This window comes from Cherax quadricarinatus, chromosome 93 (genome assembly GCF_038502225.1).
Source record: "Cherax quadricarinatus isolate ZL_2023a chromosome 93, ASM3850222v1, whole genome shotgun sequence".
NCBI lineage: Eukaryota > Metazoa > Arthropoda > Malacostraca > Decapoda > Parastacidae > Cherax > Cherax quadricarinatus.
Window position 1 is genome coordinate 6,963,058 of NC_091384.1, and position 21,832 is coordinate 6,984,889.

At 42.9% G+C, this 21,832-nt stretch overlaps 3 protein-coding genes across 3 annotated transcripts in view; 1 reads left to right on the plus strand and 2 right to left on the minus strand.

Moving 5' to 3' along the window:
* LOC128703369 (CWF19-like protein 1) overlaps positions 1 to 10,437 on the minus strand; it is a 61,284-nt gene extending 50,847 nt beyond the window's left edge. Inside the window, exon 1 of the mRNA XM_070104645.1 lies at positions 10,319 to 10,437. The gene's annotated coding sequence lies outside the window, so the exon portion shown is untranslated. The remainder of the gene's footprint in view (positions 1 to 10,318) is intronic.
* Dnaaf3 (Dynein axonemal assembly factor 3) lies at positions 82 to 15,204 on the plus strand. Its single transcript, XM_053798040.2, has 9 exons — positions 82 to 300; positions 1,257 to 1,378; positions 2,229 to 2,410; positions 3,514 to 3,660; positions 4,172 to 4,509; positions 9,582 to 9,721; positions 10,371 to 12,179; positions 13,058 to 13,173; positions 14,278 to 15,204. Exons 1-9 carry the CDS (start codon positions 231 to 233, stop codon positions 14,405 to 14,407), a joined length of 3,054 nt encoding a protein of 1,017 aa, XP_053654015.2. The 5' UTR covers positions 82 to 230; the 3' UTR covers positions 14,408 to 15,204.
* Positions 15,205 to 17,035: 1,831 nt separating this feature from the next.
* The window catches only part of RpL7 (ribosomal protein L7), a 28,380-nt gene continuing 23,583 nt past the window's right edge, over positions 17,036 to 21,832 (minus strand). Inside the window, exons 6-7 of the mRNA XM_070104646.1 lie at positions 20,380 to 20,477; positions 17,036 to 17,175 (exon numbers count right to left, since the gene is read on the minus strand). Of these exons, the coding sequence (XP_069960747.1) occupies positions 17,065 to 17,175; positions 20,380 to 20,477 (209 nt within the window). The 3' untranslated portion in view covers positions 17,036 to 17,064. The remainder of the gene's footprint in view (positions 17,176 to 20,379; positions 20,478 to 21,832) is intronic.

Below are 21,832 nucleotides of genomic sequence, written 5' to 3' on the forward strand. Positions count from 1 at the left end.
CTAATCCGTGCTCTGATTGGTCCACGCGGTTACCATAGCAACCAAAGTTGTTTACATCCCTGACAAGAAATTTCAGTCATTTTCCAGACATTTTTGGAGAAGCTCGAGAACAAAATTTTACATTTCCCGTGGATATTAGTGGATGGAGGATCGAACCACCGCCACTCCTTGCGCTGTGTGACCCATACGAGTTTACCGCTACTTGTAAATACAATAATAATAGTCTGATAATGCACGGTCATGGGTTATTTAACTGGTGGGGCTTCTCTCCTCCGGTTGACCTCATTAACTACATACATAGTGAGTTATACTTTACTCATAACGTTTACCTTAATTTGTCTATTATAAACCAGCAGAGAAATTTTTGAGACCCGACATTTACATGGAATTATCTCCATCTACTTGGAATTACATAGATTAACTTAACCTTAATATAATAAGTTTTAAACCCCATTAACCTAACCTTAATACCTGGAGTTTACCTGGAGAGAGTTCCGGGGGTCAACGCCCCCGCGGCCCGGTCTGTGACCAGGCCTCCTGGTGGATCAGAGCCTGATCAACCAGGCTGTTACTGCTGGCTGCACGCAAACCAACGTACGAGCCACAGCCCGGCTGGTCAGGTACCGACTTTAGGTGCTTGTCCAGTGCCAGCTTGAAGACTGCCAGGGGTCTGTTGGTAATCCCCCTTATGTATGCTGGGAGGCAGTTGAACAGTCTCGGGCCCCTGACACTTATTGTATGGTCTCTTAACGTGCTAGTGACACCCCTGCTTTTCATTGGGGGGATGTTGCATCGTCTGCTAAGTCTTTTGCTTTCGTAGTGAGTGATTTTCGTGTGCAAGTTCGGTACTAGTCCCTCTAGGATTTTCCAGGTGTATATGATCATGTATCTCTCCCGCCTGCGTTCCAGGGAATACAGGTTCAGGAACCTCAAGCGCTCCCAGTAATTGAGGTGTTTTATCTCCGTAATCCTTATAGAGAATAAACTTTGAATTTGAATTTGAATTGTTATGCGCGCCGTGAAGGTTCTTTGTACATTTTCTAGGTCAGCAATTTCACCTGCCTTGAAAGGTGCTGTTAGTGTGCAGCAATATTCCAGCCTAGATAGAACAAGTGACCTGAAGAGTGTCATCATGGGCTTGGCAAGACTTCAAACCTCATTAACCTAACCTTAATAGTGATCAAGACATCTACTCTAATTAACCTGAGAAAATGATGAGGCTGATGAAGAGTGACATGATTACTGTTGTGTTGCAGGTGAAGGATGGTGCACAGGTGGTGATGATGTGCAGGTGGTTATGGCAGGTGCAGGGGACCCACGACACCTGCTGCTGACACTTGCAAGGTGGAGGAGTAACAATAGCAACTGCCGCCTCAGGGTGAGTACTGTCAGCAGGGATGAGTACTATATACTACGGTGAGTACTGTCTTCCTAGGCTAGTACTCTCGCCTGGGGTGAGTACTGTCTACTAGACCGAGTAATGTCTGATAGAGTACTGTTAGGAGGGAGTGAGTAATATCAGCAGGGATTACTGTCAGCATGGAGTGAATACTGTCAGCATGGAGTGAATACTGTCAGCAGGGAGTGAGTGTTGTTTGATAGGTGAATACTGTCAGCTGGGATGAGTAAAGGCAATTGGGATGAGTACAGTCAGCTGGGATGAGTATTGTCTGTCTGCTGAGTGCTGTCAGCTAGGTGAGTACTGTCAGTCTGGGTGAGTGCTGTCAGCTAGGTGAGTACTGTCAGTCTGGGTGAGTACTGAACCAGGGGTGAATACTGCCAGATAAGATACGAAGGAAAGGATCTGTAGTACCTAGGCAAGGACAGATAACGACCTCCAATTCCTTGCATCAAGAGCTCTTCACCAGCATTAAAGCTCCTCTCTTCAAGGTAATCAGTGTCATATTTTCTGCGTAAGAGCTAAACCCGTGAGGGCTATACCCAGCACAGTAGACATTGAGAATGGTTGGATTTGAGAAAGAGCTATCTAGTATGGGCCAGTAGGCCTACTGCAGTGTTCCTCCAGTCTTGCGCTCTTTTGTTCTTATATTCTTAAAGAACTGACAAATTCAATACGTGCTACTAGTGGGTAAACAAGGGGGGCGTAACCCACAATAGTGGGCATTAAAACCCCTACTGTGGATTTCTTGTATAATTCCCTACTAGAAATTATGCTAATGCTGCTGTATGTTCGTAAGTGCTCGTATGTTCTTATGTATGCCCTGTAGGTGTACGTGTTGGAGGCGCAGGTGGAGGTGTATGCCAGGTTGTTACTGCTGATGGATGCCAGCCTGCAGGAGGGCATGGGTACGAGGGAGAGGTCCACCCTTCTCCTCGACCTCTGGGCTAACCTCTACCTCAGACCAAACTCAAGAAGCTACCTGGAGCTGACTGCTCGCAGACTCTCCATGTATGTATGATAAGCTCATACATCAGTTCACAAACTATACATGTAAGCTATAACAACAAGCAAAATAATAATAATCTTGATCTCTACATTATACAACTGATATAAGTATATTAACTAAGGTGTATACATCTGTTCAGAGGTACTGTATGTGTGTGTACTGTATGTGTGTGTAGTGTATGTGTGTACAATCGTTCACAAACTATACATATAAGTATAGTGAAGTGAGGTGTGTACATAAGTTCTTAGACTCATCATTAAGGTGTTGTGATTAAGGTAAAGTATCCCCTTCATGGTGATCAATATTATCTTTCTAGTTTGAGTTCTGGTGTCTATAAACTGGACAGTTTTATTGATCTTATTGATCTTATGAATGGAAATGGTGTTTGTTGTTTAATAAACTTGAACCAAACAGTGCTCGAATTATTGCCCAGGTTAGTGTATAATAAACTGGTGTACCACGTTACGACAGCATGTAGTCCTCCCTCCACCAGACCTTTTTTTACATCAACACTGTACCCTCCCTCCACCAGACCTTCCTTACATCAACACTGTACCCTCCCTCCACCAGACCTTCCTTACATCAACACTGTACCCTCCCTCCACCAGATCTTCCTTACATCAACACTGTACCCTCCCTCCACCAGATCTTCCTTACATCAACACTGTACCCTCCCTCCACCAGACCTTCCTTACATCAACACTGTACCCTCCCTCCACCAGATCTTCCTTACATCAACACTGTACCCTCCCTCCACCAGACCTTTCTTACATCAACACTGTACCCTCCCTCCACCAGACCTTCCTTACATCAACACTGTACCCTCCCTCCACCAGACTTTCCTTACATCAACACTGTACCCTCCCTCCACCAGACCTTTCTTACATCAACACTGTACCCTCCCTCCACCAGACCTTCCTAACATCAACACTGTACCCTCCCTCCACCAGACCTTCCTTACATCAACACTGTACCCTCCCTCCACCAGACCTTTCTTACATCAACACTGTACCCTCCCTCCACCAGACCTTTCTTACATCAACACTGTAATTAACACTAATGGGAGGGTTAGCAGCACACTACTCATGCTTTAGTGTCACATTAGATCAGTGACTGATGCTGCCCAGTTCCCGGTTCTCCTGGGCGTCATCTCAGCGGGAAAGCTCAAGTACCGGGAGAGGGACGCCATCGAGGCTGTCTGCAGGACCTGGTACACACTCACACACACCCAGTACGACCCGGCCCTCTGCTGGTACGTATCACAGAAAATACAAGATATGTTGAAAATGGTAAATAATACTGACAAACTGAAGAATAAGGCAATGTGCAACAGCTGGGTAAATTTATTGAGTGAAACGTTTCGCCTACGCAGTAGGCTTCTTCAGTCAGATAGCAATAAAGATACCCAGCTGTTGCACGTGTCTTACTTTTCGTGCAAGACAGAGAACATAAGAACATAAGAAATGAACACTGCAGAAGGCCTACTGGTTCATACAAGGCAGGTCCTTGTTTGGACAACATTTCGCTCTGTGTAGAACTTTAAGTCATCCTTAAGCTCTATACAGGCTTAAGGTTGGTATTTTAAGCACCTGAATAAATATTCTTCATTTGAGTTGTTATATTAATGCACTGAAAATTCCTCCAGTTATTTAACACTTTCAACATATTCCATTTCAAACACATCATAATGTAATGAGATCACAGTAAGCAGGTAATACCACAATATGCAAAACAACCACTGTGGAAAAAAATTACCGCAACAGGGACGTACGGTTGAGAAACTTACTGAAGACCCGCTACGACACAAGACAGGGGGAGGCAGACTGGGCCTGGTACATGCGTCTATCTCACCGCATCCAGCACCTTCACCTCACACCCCAGGGGCAAGGCACTGCTGCTGCACCCCAGGGGCAAGGCACTGCTGCTGCACCCCAGGGGCAAGGCACTGCTGCTGCACCCCAGGGCACGCCGCCAGGAGATGGCTACGTTGCTGTGGGCTCTGGGTGGGGGCACGAGTTCCTCAAGTGGCGGGGGTCAGGACATGCATTCACAGTGGGCACAGATGCTGCCCCACTCCTTCCTAACACGTCTCTAGCGTCAGGTATGTGATAATCTTACGGTATCGTGAAAAAAACAGACACATCAACAAATAACTTGAACATAGTAGAAAGAAACTCTTTGACGACATTTCGGCCCGTCCTGGACCATTAACTAGTAACACACAAGTAGACATAGGCTGTACATCACTCTTAGTGTGACAACGTTTTGATCAATTTGCATCTAAACAAGCTGAAAGCCAATGAATAGAGCACGTATCCAACAAATATATTTAAGGATGATGGGGGCATTGCCTCAAACTACCTCGGCTGGCAACGCACTCTCCTCAGAATGAGTGTCAGTGGTTCAATTCCCGGCATGGGTGGTGTGGAAAATTGCATTTATCTGAATGTAACTCATTATGTACATAACAGAAAATGATAACAAAGATAATTATTATTTATCAATGTTACATAGACAAGTAGGAATTTGGGACACCTAGGTCGCAAAAAATGTCCCCCTTCGATACCTACCACTGTCATAACCACAAGTTGCTCTGGACCTATTAATTAAATGAATTATACATCAGGAATTCTGGTAAATATATAAATTTGTGGACTGTATATTAGAAAATGATTATATATAAACACAATTACATAACCGAAGGAAAATATATCTTAATATCACTCACCAATTTGACTGGATATTAAGTTGTATCATACTCAGAAAAACCTCACTAACTAAATTTATGAAAACACTGGCCAGAATTATACACAAATCTAGAGAGCTTATCTGAGGTTCCTGGAGCTGTCTTGTCCAGTCGTCTGATATCTCAAGTTATGCAGGAATGCATGTCCAACAATTTCGCCTCCTATTTGAGAGGTGTCAGCCCAATTTCAACCTCTAGAGCACGAAAATTCCTTCCCATTACGCTGACGTATCCAATTCAAAACCAAGATGGCGAGTCACGTCTGCGCAGACGCAGACGTGACATAAATATTTTTAAATACAGTATGGCCATCTATTTACATATAAATACTGAATTTCTGGAAAATATATACAGTATTTTCCACAGGTGGAAAAGTTGGTCACGTTTCATTGCCCTGTTGTCTCTGTTCACCTAGCATTAAGTAGGTACTTGGGTGTTACATTACACCTGTTGTCTCGTTCACTTACAAGTAGGTACCTGGATGTTAGTCGATTGTTGTGGGTGGCATCCTGGGGGTCAAGACTGAAAGATTATTATTATAATCAAAAAGAAGCGCTAAGCCACAAGGGCTATACAGCGCTACAAGACTGAAAGAGCACAATGGAAATAAGACGGACGGTAGTCAAAGGAGTACAAAGGTACATAATGGGTCCAGGGACTGGGCCCCAAAGTTTTGATAGTTGAACAAGGTACAAAGGTAATGGTTACAATCATGAACAAATTCACATGTCCACACCCGGTCACAACTGTAATGAGTCTCGACGACGCACTTACTTTCTTGGGTCATCCTGGGTGGCTAACCCTCCTTACACAGGGTTAAAAATCTCAATAAATCTTATCTTACCTCTCTTTTCCAGAACTCTAATTGTATTCTGTTTGGTAGACCATCACGCAGGAGACAAAACGTTCCCTCATTAAAGATACCTCAGTGCCCCACTTTTGTTCAACCCATCAGATTCACGGTATTCCATTTAAATAAGGTTGAAACAGAGTTTAGTTTTTGTGGTGACTGTCACTGACAGGATGGTTATGTGGTGACTGTCACTCACAGGATGGTTATGTGGTGACTGTCACTCACAGGATGGTTATGTGGTGACTGTCACTCACTGGATGGTTATGTGGTGACTGTCACTCACAGGATGGTTATGTGGTGACTGTCACTCACAGGATGGTTATGTGGTGACTGTCACTCACAGGATGGTTATGTGGTGACTGTCACTCACTGGATGGTTATGTGGTGACTGTCACTCACAGGATGGTTATGTGGTGACTGTCACTCACAGGATGGTTATGTGGTGACTGTCACTCACAGGATGGTCATGTGGTGACTGTCACTCACAGGATGGTTATGTGGTGACTGTCACTCACAGGATGGTTATGTGGTGACTGTCACTCACAGGATGGTTATGTGGTGACTGTCACTCACAGGATGGTCATGTGGTGACTGTCACTCACAGGATGGTTATGTGGTGACTGTCACTCACAGGATGGTTATGTGGTGACTGTCACTCACAGGATGGTTATGTGGTGACTGTCACTCACTGGATGGTTATGTGGTGACTGTCACTCACAGGATGGTCATGTGGTGACTCACTCACAGGATGGTTATGTGGTGACTGTCACTCACTGGATGGTTATGTGGTGACTGTCACTCACAGGATGGTCATGTGGTGACTCACTCACAGGATGGTTATGTGGTGACTGTCACTCACTGGATGGTTATGTGGTGACTGTCACTCACTGGATGGTTATGTGGTGACTGTCACTCACTGGATGGTTATGTGGTGACTGTCACTCACAGGATGGTTATGTGGTGACTGTCACTCACAGGATGGTTATGTGGTGACTGTCACTCACAGGATGGTCATGTGGTGACTGTCACTCACAGGATGGTTTTGTGGTGACTGTCACTCACAGGATGGTCATGTGGTGACTCACTCACAGGATGGTTATGTGGTGACTGTCACTCACAGGATGGTTATGTGGTGACTGTCACTCACAGGATGGTTTTGTGGTGACTGTCACTCACAGGATGGTCATGTGGTGACTCACTCACAGGATGGTTATGTGGTGACTGTCACTCACTGGATGGTTATGTGGTGACTGTCACTCACTGGATGGTTATGTGGTGACTGTCACTCACAGGATGGTTATGTGGTGACTGTCACTCACAGGATGGTTATGTGGTGACTGTCACTCACAGGATGGTCATGTGGTGACTGTCACTCACTGGATGGTTATGTGGTGACTGTCACTCACAGGATGGTTATGTGGTGACTGTCACTCACAGGATGGTTATGTGGTGACTGTCACTCACAGGATGGTCATGTGGTGACTGTCACTCACAGGATGGTTATGTGGTGACTGTCACTCACAGGATGGTTTTGTGGTGACTGTCACTCACAGGATGGTTATGTGGTGACTGTCACTCACAGGATGGTTTTGTGGTGACTGTCACTGACAGGATGGTTATGTGGTGACTGTCACTCACAGGATGGTTATGTGGTGACTGTCACTCACAGGATGGTTTTGTGGTGACTGTCACTCACAGGATGGTTATGTGGTGACTGTCACTCACAGGATGGTTATGTGGTGACTGTCACTCACAGGATGGTCATGTGGTGACTGTCACTCACAGGATGGTTATGTGGTGACTGTCACTCACAGGATGGTTATGTGGTGACTGTCACTCACAGGATGGTTTTGTGGTGACTGTCACTCACAGGATGGTTATCACAAGTTATATACACAAGTTATATACACTGATGGATCTAAACAGGAGTCTTCTGGCAGGGCTGCATCTGCTCTTGTTGCCACTTCCCTAGTTAAGAACGATAATAAATTTGTTGAGTTAGGCATAAGAATTAACAACTGGGCGTCTACACTGCAAACTGAATTGTTTGCAATCCTAATGGCGCTAAAGCTAACCTATGACACTGAGCTTGACTCTATCATCATTACTGATTCTTTGTCATCATTGAAGGCTCTTGACTCATGTAATGACTCCAACAACATGCTCATTGGGGAAGCCAGGTATAGATACTCAAAAATTAGGGACAAAGGAATTAATGTACAATTGCTATGGATCCCATCACACATTGGATTACTCCTTCATGATAAAGTTGATATGTTAGCCAAGAAGAGTATCGAGAAGGAGAATGTAGAATATAACTTTGGTATAACTGTGTCTAGCATTAGGAATAATATTAGGAGAGAAGTAAATAATGAAAATGATTGTTATAGGAATGCAGTTAGAAGCCTGAGTAGATCTATAACCCACTATGATAACATGAACGTAGATAAGTATGTTTATGGAGCAACTTGCAATGTGAACAGACTGACTGATGTTGTAGTGGCCAGGCTTAGGCTTGGTTACAAGTACTTCTGGCAGTTTGGGAGACACACAGATGATGATCAAACTAAATGTAAATTATGTGATCAGGCATATGGTCACTCTCTTGAACACTATGTGCTTAATTGTCCACTTATTGAGGAATACAGAGACAGACAGTATAATAACCTATGTGACATGTCAAGATATCTTATTAATGAAAATAAGATACCAGATATACTAAGCAAATTTCCTAAATTTGCTTGTAACAGATAAGTGAACTATAGATATGTAGATATAAATCCATATGTATTCCTGTTAACCCTTTGGGGCCTAGTTCCTAGGCCTTTTGTGTATCCATATGCTCTCGCGCTACCGTCCACAGGATGGATATGGGGTGCACAATAAACTAGCCACTTCGGTGGCAAAATCTAAAAAAAAAGGATGGTCATGTGGTGACTGTCACTCACAGGATGGTTATGTGGTGACTGTCACTCACAGGATGGTTATGTGGTGACTGTCACTCACAGGATGGTTATGTGGTGACTGTCACTCACAGGATGGTTATGTGGTGACTGTCACTCACAGGATGGTCATGTGGTGACTGTCACTCACAGGATGGTTATGTGGTGACTGTCACTCACAGGATGGTCATGTGGTGACTGTCACTCACAGGATGGTTTTGTGGTGACTGTCACTCACAGGATGGTTATGTGGTGACTGACTTTAGACTAGTCATAATTATTATAATCATGAGGGAGCGCTAAACCCGTAGGATTATACAGCGCATGGGGTGGGGGTTGGAAGGTATTCAGACTCAATTCAGGGAACCGGAGCACAGATCATAGATCAAGATCACAGATCATAGATCAAGAGCCCCTCACTAGCATCAAGGAGCCTCCCTTGAGGGACCTTTAGGCTGGTCGTTTATCCTTAGGAGACACGACTTTTATTTATGTTATGCAGTGTAAAATACATGGCAATATCCCCCCAAAAAGTTTGTGACTTATTTCCGGCATTTGTCCTCAATATGTCCATAATGCAGGACTTCCACTTGCACAGTACTGTGTATTGAAATAATTTATCATTATTGCAGTGGTGACAGTGTGTGAGGGCATGAAGAAGCACCGTCGTCTTGGGTACTGGGGTGACCTGCTGACCGGGCCCTTCCCTGCCCTGGCTCTGGCCTCGAATGACTCCAGGATTAGTATCACTCACAATGGCACCAGCAAATATGTATATCTTCCTATTTTTTATTATTATTGTTGTTAGCAGCAAGCTATCACCTATACGTCTTCTTAATAAAACACTACTACTGCTATATACTACTATTACTACTAATAATATTGATAAATCTAAGACGGTCCGAAATATTGGTTTATTTTACTTACAAATCACTAGGATAGTTTGTTCATAATTTGTAATCACAAAGCTAGTAAAACTTCAAAATATATTTTCCACTTTCCATCCCGTGCCACTGGCCCTGAGTGTCGGCAAATTTAGACAAAATAGAAAATATCCCCACCATTTACGCTTAGAGATGTTTTTGGGTAGCTCTTATCCCAGAGAAGTGGTCCCTACCCCTAGGCACAAACTACTCAAACATTCCACCTCACTGAAGTAACTCAGGGAAAGGGGGTGAGGAGTGACTGAAGTGACTCAGAGGAAGGGGGTGAGAAGGGGTGACTGAAGTGAATCACGGGAAGGGGGTGAGAAGGGGTGACTGAAGTGACTCAGGGGAAGGGGGTGAGAAGGGATGATGGGGAGATAGCCAAGTTTTTATTTCCAATTTGCTGTATTTGTAGTGAATACTGCAGTAAAAGCATTTCTTACCGTAGATATTGTATAGTTATGCCAGGTGAATGATGACGCTATCTTGTCTTAGAGTGGAAGTGAAGTAGCCCAGTGGAACCTGGAGAGCCTACTGGAGGAGCTGTGGGCTCCACACCACCACGTGCAGGAGCACCATCTAGTGGCGGAGCCAAGACTACTTCAGGAGCACCATCTAGTGGCAGAACCAATACTACTTCAGGAGGACCACCTAAAGGTGGAGCCTAGACTACTTCAGGAGCACCATCTAGTGGCGGAGCCAAGACTACTTCAGGAGGATCACTTAGTGGCGGAGCCAAGACTACTTCAGGAGCACCATCTAGTGGCAGAGCCAAGACTACTTCAGGAGGACCACCTAATGGTGGAGCCTAGACTACTTCAAGAGCACCATCTAGTGGCGGAGCCAAGACTACTTCAGGAGGACCACCTAGTGGCGGATCCAAGACTACTTCAGGAGGACCACCTAGTGGCGGATCCAAGACTACTTCAGGAGGACCACCTAGTGGCGGAGCCAAGACTACTTCAGGAGCACCACCTAGTGGCGGAGCCAAGACTACTTCAGGAGGACCACTTAGTGGCGGAGCCAAGACTACTTCAGGAGGACCACCTAGTGACGGAGCCAAGACTTCTTCAGGAGCACCACCTAGTGGCGGAGCCAAGACTACTTCAGGAGGACCACTTAGTGGCGGAGCCAAGACTACTTCAGGAGGACCACCTAGTGGCGGAGCCAAGACTACTTCAGGAGCACCACCTAGTGGCGGAGCCAAGACTACTTCAGGAGCACCACCTAGTGGCGGAGCCAAGACTACTTCAGGAGGACCACTTAGTGGCGGAGCCAAGACTACTTCAGGAGGACCACCTAGTGACGGAGCCAAGACTTCTTCAGGAGCACCACCTAGTGGCGGAGCCAAGACTACTTCAGGAGGACCACTTAGTGGCGGAGCCAAGACTACTTCAGGAGGACCACCTAGTGGCGGAGCCAAGACTACTTCAGGAGCACCACCTAGTGGCGGAGCCAAGACTACTTCAGGAGCACCACCTAGTGGCGGAGCCAAGACTACTTCAGGAGGACCACTTAGTGGCGGAGCCAAGACTACTTCAGGAGGACCACCTAGTGACGGAGCCAAGACTACTTCAGGAGGACCACTTAGTGGCGGAGCCAAGACTACTTCAGGAGGACCACCTAGTGACGGAGCCAAGACTACTTCAGGAGGACCACTTAGTGGCGGAGCCAAGACTACTTCAGGAGGACCACCTAGTGACGGAGCCAAGACTTCTTCAGGAGCACCACCTAGTGAGGAATGAACCCAGGCTAGAAGATGTCATAAAACAAGTGGTAATTACAGTGGAGTCGCCACAACACTTGAATGAGACGCTAGTGAAGGGAAAGTCAGTAAATAACAACGAACCTGTGAAAGAGAAAGTGGGAGAGAAGGATATGGATACAATACTAGTAAAAATGAATAACAAAAACGGAGAGAGGGATTTAGAGACTGATGAAACAGAGGAAATCATAATAAACAATAATACAAGTGCAAATGGGAAGAAAGACAATAATAACGCAACATTTACACTGTTAAATAATACATGTCAGGGGACAACTAAAACTAATTCCCAAGTTTCTGACACTGTCGAGACACATCAGTATTCTTTCTCAACAAATAATAACAATGAAACACATAGCCAGACCAAAAACCTACATAACATCAGAAATAATGGGAAAGAGAATGATTCAGAAGAGAGAAGTAGTAAGAAGAGAGTAGAGAGGAGAATTAGCGCCTGCTGTAGTTACCTTACACTAGATGGAACACAGATCATTCTTCTCTCACCTACACGACTCGGTAATCTTACATCTCTGCCTGAGGTTAGTACTCATATCACGGTCTAGTTTTTACACATTGCTAATTACCTAATTATATCTATTTTTTACATATTTATTACCTATTTATATCTATTCTTGCATGTTTATTACCTATTTTTATCTGTTATTGGGTATCTATAGATGCAGAAACAATGCTTGTGTGTTCCTATTATTTCTTCAATATTTTTTTCACAATTGTTAAAAAAATTCCATATTGAAAACATGATTATTATTATTATTATAATCAAGGGGAAGCGCTAAACCCGGAGGATTATACAGCGCCTGGGGAGGGATGTGGAAGGCATTCAGGCTTAATTCAAGGAACTGGAGCACAGATCCAATTTCCTAAATCAAGAGCCCCTCACCAACATCAAGGAACCTTCCTTGAGGGGATTGAAAACATGAAGAATTTAAGGGAGAAGTTAATATTATTATGTATTCCACCTTTGTCTTATATCTTGTACTGTTGTCTGTTACAGTTACATATCTTTACAATGGTTTGTGGTACATGAGTGAATCTCTGATGTTCTTATGATATATTATCTCCCTGGAGGAAGCGATAAATCCATAGGGGTCATAGAGCATCTGAGGAATAGGAGGCAGTCAGGTTTAATCCATGGAAAGGGTGGATAGATCCAATTCCTTGGATCAGGAGCCCCTCACCAGCATATAGGCATCTCCCTTGAGCAGCATGTACTGACAATCCTCTTGGTGTATATCATAACCAAGTAATGTATATACAGTGAAATTCTCAATACATGTATATTGATACACACCTCTCAAGTGTTTATAGATACACTCACCTTATTATATAAACACTAATACATACCTGTAGGTGTATATAATAATTTTTGTTATACAGATCATTATTTCGTACGCAGGTTGAAGGTGGTATAGACTTAGTGTACCTGTCAGTAGCCATGGCTCACCTGCTCACACCATCACTACTGGAGACTCACCTTCGTCCTCACACTAAGTTAATACTTGAGCATGCTCAGTAAGTACTAAGCCTGTAAGAGCCATGTACCACCTGGGGACTAGGATTAGTATGCTTGATCCTAGGATGGTTAGGGCGGCCCCAGTTCCTTGAATCAGTAGACTGCCACAATTAGTAAAAAAGCTTTATACTCGAAATAAATTAAGCCTAAGCTAGGAGGAATCTTGCAGCACTAAATGGTAATGGCATACAGGGGGTAGGGGAGTGCTAAAGGAGTCAATTACAATAATAGGGAGCACTAAGCCAGTAGGGGTCATAGTCCCTGGGATAATGAAATTTGATTAGAAGAGTAGAGTAGCTCCATATTCTTGGATCAAGGCATCCCCAGATGAAGGTTCTATACTGGGTCATCATATATTATAATTGATCTAACATGCAAAAGCAAGCCACGGTGGGATGGAAGTCCTCCAAGGTAATACCAGCATCAACACGGTACCTTTCCACTAAAAAAGCTTTTCCCTCAATCTACCTACTGCAGCTCTTGCAACATTTCATATTCAAATCAAAACTAGGCATTAACCCAGGAATATTGCATAGCTCCTGATTATTATTATTATTATTATTATTATAATCAAAGGGGAAGCGCTAAACCCGGCGGATTATACATTATTATTATTATAATCAAGGGGGAAGCGCTAAACCCGGAGGATTATACAGCGCCTGGGGGGGGGGATGTGGAAGGCATTCAGGCTTAATTCGGGGAACTGGAGCACAGATCCAATTCCCTAAATCAAGAGCCCCTCACCAACATCAAGGAACCTTCCTTGAGGGGGGCGGATTATACAGCGCCTGGGGGGGGGGGATGTGGAAGGCATTCAGGCTTAATTCGGGGAACTGGAGCACAGATCCAATTCCCTAAATCAAGAGCCCCTCACCAACATCAAGGAACCTTCCTTGAGGGGAGCTCCTGATGATGCATGGAAAAGCATGAACGATCTTGAACTGAAGACTTCATTCCTTCTGTGGCTTATTAGCATTGCTAAGATTGTTTGCTATTGCACTGCGCTTGTCGAACATGTATGGGTGTATATAAATGAGTTGACTGTGGACGGTTTGAAACTTATTAAGTATGACTTACCACAAATAATGTCTCCACCACTGCAGGATGTTACCAGAGCTGACGGATGATGAAGTGAAGGAATACGAGAGAAGGATGATAATGGCAGCATCTGAGGCTGGTTGGCAAAGTGCTGGCCCTCACCCTCTCTGCCATTTGAGATTTCAAAGAACCTGAAGCTCTTGTATACTTTCTATAGAGTAGGCAAAAATAAAAGAAATGAAGGCATTCTTTTTTGTATGCTACTCTTTTATACTCTGCAGCAAGCATCTTTGATGAATTAGTTAGATGAAGTGCTAAACCCATAGAGATTGTACAGCACCTGGGAATTATTATTATAATCAAGGGGAAGCGCTAAACCCGGAGGATTATAGTGCCTGGGGGGGGGGGTGGAAGGCATTCAGGCTTAATTCGGGGAACTGGAGCACAGATCCAATTCCCTAAATCAAGAGCCCCTCACCAACATCAAGGAACCTTCCTTGAGGGGAGCACCTGGGAAATGGGAGATAATTTGGTTTAACCCAGCAAAGGTGATAAGTTCAATTCCTTATATCATGAGCCCCTCACCAGGGTTATTTGTGTATTGTTCCAGTCACGGTATTGTGCCTTTTTGTTCTTCATTAAGGAATCTCTGTGAAGGAACCAAGGAATGTGATATCCAGTTAAACTCCTTGGATCAAGCAACTTAATTGCATCGAGGCACCTCTTCAGTAAGTATTTGCGAGATTTCATTTTTGTCGTCACTGAAATCCTTCAGGTGCTGAAAGTACATCTTCATAACTCAGGACTTTTAAACTCCAAAGAAAATCCATAAAGGAAGGGGGGGTGGGTGCTAAACCTGTAAGATTATAGTGCCTGGGGAGGGGGGATGTGGAAGGTATTCAGGGGACTGGAGAGCATATCCAATTCCCTAGATCAAGAGCCCCTCACCACCATCAAGGAACCTTCCTCGAGGGGTACCTTCATGCAAATCTTGAAATAGTAGTTTGTTTAGAGACATTAGTCCCGTATTGCTATTCAACGCTGGATTCAATACAAGTTGTGATTTGTTCAAAACGCAGAGGTGAAATATAAATATTCTTACCTACTAATTTGGTCTCGATTGCATTCTACTGCTGACATATCTGATAAGTCATTTAAAGGACATTATGTTTTTTTCTCATATCATGTATTATAATAAAGGAGAGCTAAACCCACTATGGTCATACATCATTATAATCATGGGGAGTACTTAATCCGTAAGGATTATACAGCGCCTGTAGGGAAAGGGGGGAGGCTGGAAGGTATTCAGGGAACTGGAGCACAGATCCAATTCCCTAGATCAAGAGCCCCCCACCAGCATCAAGGAACCTCCCCTGAGGGGTACCAAGTGCTAAACCCATAAGGGTCATACAGCACAGCAGGTCAGGGTGTCCTTGTTTAAGAAACTAACGAGGGTGGAGAGGATAGCAGAGGCGAGTTGAAAAGGATTGAGTGCTAAAGTATGTACTGTAATTATTCTAATCGTGGAGGAGCACTAAACCCATAGGATTATACAGTGCATGTGGGGGGTAGGGGATGGAAGGTATTTAGCCTCAATTCAGGGAACCATTGTACAGATCCAATTCCCTAGCTCAAGAGCCCCTCACTAACGTCAAGGAACCTCCCTCGAGTAATTATCACAAGAAGAAGCGCTAAACCTACAAGTCATAAAGTTTGTGTAATAAATTTGTGGCTGTCAAAAAAATCGAGGGAGTGTCTAAGGCGGGTCCATAAGCGAGGAGGGAACAAAGTAAGTGTGTTAAGAGAGGTGACGTCAGAGGTAAATTCTGCATACTTGCTGTTCGACAGGCCAGTCCAATCCTTAAATGTAGAGCCCAACACAACTTCCCTTCATAGGGAAGCACTAAACCTATGAGAGGGGGGGGGGGGGGGAAGATAGTATCTGGGGAAATTAAAGGAAAGCTGATTTGATCCATGGCAATGGAGGTCAGATCAAACTTCTTGAATCAAAAGCTTCCTCACCAGCATCAAGTAACCTCTACTGAGAAAACAGCATTTCCTCATTCCAGTATAATCAGTCTTGTGCATGTCTCACCATCTTAAGAAGTTTTGTTACAAGGAAAAATTATCAGCATCTCATGAAATTTTACTAGGCACCATAATGTTACTATTAAGAAGGAATTAATGTATTTTAGCAGCATCAGCATCAAGGCAACAACCTTATCTTCATGAAAGGACCTTACATGTATTATTTTTTTTTTTTATCATCACACTGGCCGATTCCCACCAAGGCAGGGTGGCCCGAAAAAGAAAAACTTTCACCATCATTCACTCTATCACTGTCTTGCCAGAAGGGTGCTTTACACTACAGTTTTTAAACTGCAACATTAACACCCCTCCTATTTTTAACTGACAAATCCATTTGTTCTCTAGGCTTTCTTAACTTGTTAATCTCACTCCATGTATATCAATCACAAATAGAAAAGTTTTCTAACTCAGGAAATTAGAACACCTAATTAATATTAAAATCATGAGAGGTGCACTAAACCTATAGGGTTCCTAGAGCACCTGGGAAAATGTGAGGCAATCAGGTTCAAAGCAGAGACAAGGCAGGTAAAATTCCTTGGATCAAAATCCAATTGCAGTGTAGAGACTGCCCTACAGGGAACTATATCAGTTTCCTGTTATACAGACTAGCTCTCTTCCTGCAATAAATACTTACCTCATCATTACCATTAGTGATTAGACATGTCATTACAATTAGCTCTCAATTCTTTTTACCTCTACCATATGCATTCCCAATATAAATTTGATTATTAAAACTTATTAATCAACCAAAATCTTTATTTCATTTAGATCATTTTCGAAAGGATTTCATTGATCTTGTCCTCCCTGTTACCAAAGTCACCACCTTCCACGTAATGTGTGGTCTTTTTCCTCCACCCTCCAGTTGGATTGTTCAGCTGAAAAAGAAATTATATAATTAACAAGGGGCCTTGGATTTTTTATTGAGAAAAACAAACGGGGATTATCATCATCATATTCATTTGGGCTACTAATTCTGCTGGGAGGTAATTAGGTTTAAACCAAGAGGGTAGCTAAAATTCCTAGGATCAAGATGTATACAATGGTATCAAGGCACTGATATATGGGTCCTAATTCTTCTTTTCTTTTAACACATTGGCCATTTCCCACTGAGGCAGGGTGACCCAAAAGGGAACAAAAACCCCCCAAAAAAAGAAAAAAACTTTCATCATCATTCAACACTTTCACCATCACTTATACATAATCACCGTTTTGCAAGGGTGCTCAGATACGACAGTTTAGATGTCCCTCCAAACTGCCAATATCCCAAACCCTGAATCTCTCACTTCAACATCTAATATATTTACTCCCTCCTAGATGATTATTATGATTAAAGTCAATGACTGAAAATATTTTTTTTATTTATTATCACACCGGCCGATTCCCACCAAGGCAGGGTGGCCCGAAAAAGAAAAACTTTCACCATCATTCACTCCATCACTGTCTTGCCAGAAGGGTGCTTTACACTACAGTTTTTAAACTGCAACATTAACACCCCTCCTTCAGAGTGCAGGCACTGTACTTCCCATCTCCAGGACTCAAGTCCGGCCTGCCGGTTTCCCTGAATCCCTTCATAAATGTTACTTTGCTCACACTCCAACAGCACGTCAAGTATTAAAAACCATTTGTCTCCATTCACTCCTATCAAACACGCTCACGCATGCCTGCTGGAAGTCCAAGCCCCTCGCACACAAAACCTCCTTTACCCCCTCCCTCCAACCCTTCCTAGGCCGACCCCTACCCCGCCTTCCTTCCACTACAGACTGATACACTCTTGAAGTCATTCTGTTTCGCTCCATTCTCTCTACATGTCCGAACCACCTCAACAACCCTTCCTCAGCCCTCTGGACAACAGTTTTGGTAATCCCGCACCTCCTCCTAACTTCCAAACTACGAATTCTCTGCATTATATTCACACCACACATTGCCCTCAGACATGACATCTCCACTGCCTCCAGCCTTCTCCTCGCTGCAACATTCATCACCCACGCTTCACACCCATATAAGAGCATTGGTAAAACTATACTCTCATACATTCCCCTCTTTGCCTCCAAGGACAAAGTTCTTTGTCTCCACAGACTCCTAAGTGCACCACTCACTCTTTTTCCCTCATCAATTCTATGATTCACCTCATCTTTCATAGACCCATCCGCTGACACGTCCACTCCCAAATATCTGAATACGTTCACCTCCTCCATACTCTCTCCCTCCAATCTGATATTCAATCTTTCATCACCTAATCTTTTTGTTATCCTCATAACCTTACTCTTTCCTGTATTCACCTTTAATTTTCTTCTTTTGCACACCCTACCAAATTCATCCACCAATCTCTGCAACTTCTCTTCAGAATCTCCCAAGAGCACAGTGTCATCAGCAAAGAGCAGCTGTGACAACTCCCACTTTGTGTGTGATTCTTTATCTTTTAACTCCACGCCTCTTGCCAAGACCCTCGCATTTACTTCTCTTACAACCCCATCTATAAATATATTAAACAACCACGGTGACATCACACATCCTTGTCTAAGGCCTACTTTTACTGGGAAAAAATTTCCCTCTTTCCTACATACTCTAACTTGAGCCTCACTATCCTCGTAAAAACTCTTCACTGCTTTCAGTAACCTACCTCCTACACCATACACTTGCAACATCTGCCACATTGCCCCCCTATCCACCCTGTCATACGCCTTTTCCAAATCCATAAATGCCACAAAGACCTCTTTAGCCTTATCTAAATACTGTTCACTTATATGTTTCACTGTAAACACCTGGTCCACACACCCCCTACCTTTCCTAAAGCCTCCTTGTTCATCTGCTATCCTATTCTCCGTCTTACTCTTAATTCTTTCAATTATAACTCTACCATACACTTTACAAGGTACACTCAACAGACTTATCCCCCTATAATTTTTGCACACTCTGAAAAATGGTCTACAAATTCTCCCAGGCAGTCACTACTGACAAAGTGTAAAAATCAACCTCATTATATCCATTTAAAGTGCAATTCTGATCTTGAAACTAGTATATAGAGTTAATGGTTTTTTTTTCAACATACTGGCCATATCCCACTGAAGCAGGATGACCTTAAAAAAAAAAAAAATTCTTTTTAAAAGTTAGTAATTTATACAGCAGAAGGATGGTAAAAGGTTGTAAGACAGCAACCCCCCAGAAAGGCACTATCGTCCTGCCGAGTTTGTGAAATGGAAACCTGTAAATTGTTTTATGTGATGGTAGGATTGTTGTCTTTTTTTTGTCTCATAAACATGCAAGGTTTCAGGTACATCTTGCTACTTCTACTTACACTTAGGTCACACAACACATGCATGAAAAAGCATATATATACAAACTCCTATGGGTTTCCTTCTATTTTCTTCCTAGTCCTTGGTCTTGTTCATCTTTGCTTATCTCCATGGGGAAGTGGAACAGATTTCTTCCTCAGTAAGCTATGCATGTCGTAAGAGGCGGCTAAAATACCAGAAACAAGGGGCTAATGACCCTTTCTCCTATATATATTACTGTGCTAAATTTAAAAAAAAAAAAAAACTTTTGTTGTTCTTTCTGGGCCACTCTTCCTTGGTGGGATACAGCCATTTTGTTGAAAGAAGAATTACATAAATATCCATAAAGTTGTCCTCTAGTTTGGTTTAGCTGTGTTGGATAGCAAGACTTGCCAACATGGTAAGAATATACATAGTAATTGCAGGCCAAACCTTAAGTAACATTTCAGCATTAGGATTAGTTTATCCAAAATGCACTGAATGCTAGTGACTTTGTATCTACCAATATTTTATTACGTGTAAACTTCCTTATTTGTATGACCTAAAGAAATGGTATTATACTGTACATGACAGTCTGTTCCAAGACTTCATAAAATGCTACATATAAAAATAAACATCTTCACATAAATATTTGCTCTCCACAGACTTTTTACAATGTTTATTGGCTGGTGTTTTCAAATACTCTTTAAAATTAAATGTTTTGTACACTAAAAATTCATATTTGTGATTACTAAAGCTTTGCATATTTCTTGTTATAGCCACAGAATGTAATTTCTAATACAGCTCAAGCAAAAATGGTAAACTTACCTTGAAAGTCCAAACAAAATTTGTAGCTGCTCTGAAGTGCTCTCCAACGGTGTAAATCTCGTGGACTAAATCTTCCATGCAGATAATTCCTCTCTTACCTGAAACAAGTGCAGTACAGTCAAGTTTTATGCAAAAACACTAATACAGAATACAAACCTACATAGCAATATATATTACTACACAACAAATAACCTACATAGCAATATATATTACTACACAACAAATTTGTTAAGATTCTAACCCATTGAGATATATTTTGTATGCACCTGGAGACGAGAGAAGTGTAGAGGAGAGAGGAGATTCTGGGAAATGTTGAGTGAATGCATGAGGAGTTTTGAATCAAGTGTGAGAGTAATGGTAGTTGGGGATTTCAATGCTAAAGTGGGTAAAAATGTTATGGAGGTAGTGGTAGGTAAATTTTGGGTGCCAGGGGTAAATGTAAATGGGGAGCCTTTAATTGAGCTATGTGTAGAAAGAAATTTGGTAATAAGTAATACATATTTTATGAAAAAGAGGATAAATAAATATACAAGGTACGATGTAGCACGTAATGAAAGTAGTTTGTTAGATTATGTATTGGTGGATAAAAGGTTGATGGGTAGGCTCCAGGATGTACATGTTTATAGAGGGGCAACTGATATATCGGATCATTATTTAGTTGTAGCTACAGTTAGAGTAAGAGGTAGATGGGAAAAGAGGAAAGTGGCAACAACAAGTAAGAGGGAGGTGAAAGTGTATAAACTAAGGGAGGAGGAAGTTCGGGCTAGATATAAGCAACTATTGGCAGAAAGGTGGGCTAGTGCAAAGATGAGTAGTGGGGGGGCTGAAGAGGGTTGGAATAGTTTTAAAAATGCAGTACAGTATTAGAATGTGGGGCAGAAGTTTGTGGTTATAGGAGGGTGGGGGCAGGAGGGAAGAGGAGTGATTGGTGGAATGATGAAGTAAAGGGTGTGATAAAAGAGAAAAAGGTAGCTTATGAGAGGTTTTTACAAAGCAGAAGTGTTATAAGAAGAGCAGAGTATTTTTCTTTTTTCAACAAGTCGGCCGTCTCCCACCGAGGCAGGGTGACCCAAAAAAGAAAGAAAATCCCCAAAAAGAAAATACTTTCATCGTCATTCAACACTTTCACCACACTCACACATTATCACTGTTTTTGCAGAGGTGCTCAGAATACAACAGTTTAGAAGCATACACATATAAAGATACACAACATACCTCCAAACTGCCAATATCCCAAACCCCTTCTTTAAAGTGCAGGCATTGTACTTCCCATTTCCAGGACTCAAGTCCGACTATATGAAAATAACCGGTTTCCCTGAATCCCTTCACTAAATATTATCCTGCTCACAATCCAACAGATCGTCAGGTCCCAAGTACCATTCGTCTCCATTCACTCCTATCTAACACGCTCACGCACGCTTGCTGGAAGTCCAAGCCCCTTGCCCACAAAACC

What these genes read in the sequence shown, in the direction of transcription:
- Dnaaf3 (XM_053798040.2), top strand. Translation starts at nt 231, where the DNA reads ATGCACGGTCATGGGTTATTTAACTGGTGGGGCTTCTCTCCTCCGGTT. An exon ending in TACGACCCGGCCCTCTGCTG is followed by an intron (nt 3,661 to 4,171) that starts GTACGTATCACA and finishes TTACCGCAACAG; the next exon opens with GGACGTACGGTTGAGAAACT. An exon ending in ATCTTACATCTCTGCCTGAG is followed by an intron (nt 12,180 to 13,057) that starts GTTAGTACTCAT and finishes TTTCGTACGCAG; the next exon opens with GTTGAAGGTGGTATAGACTT.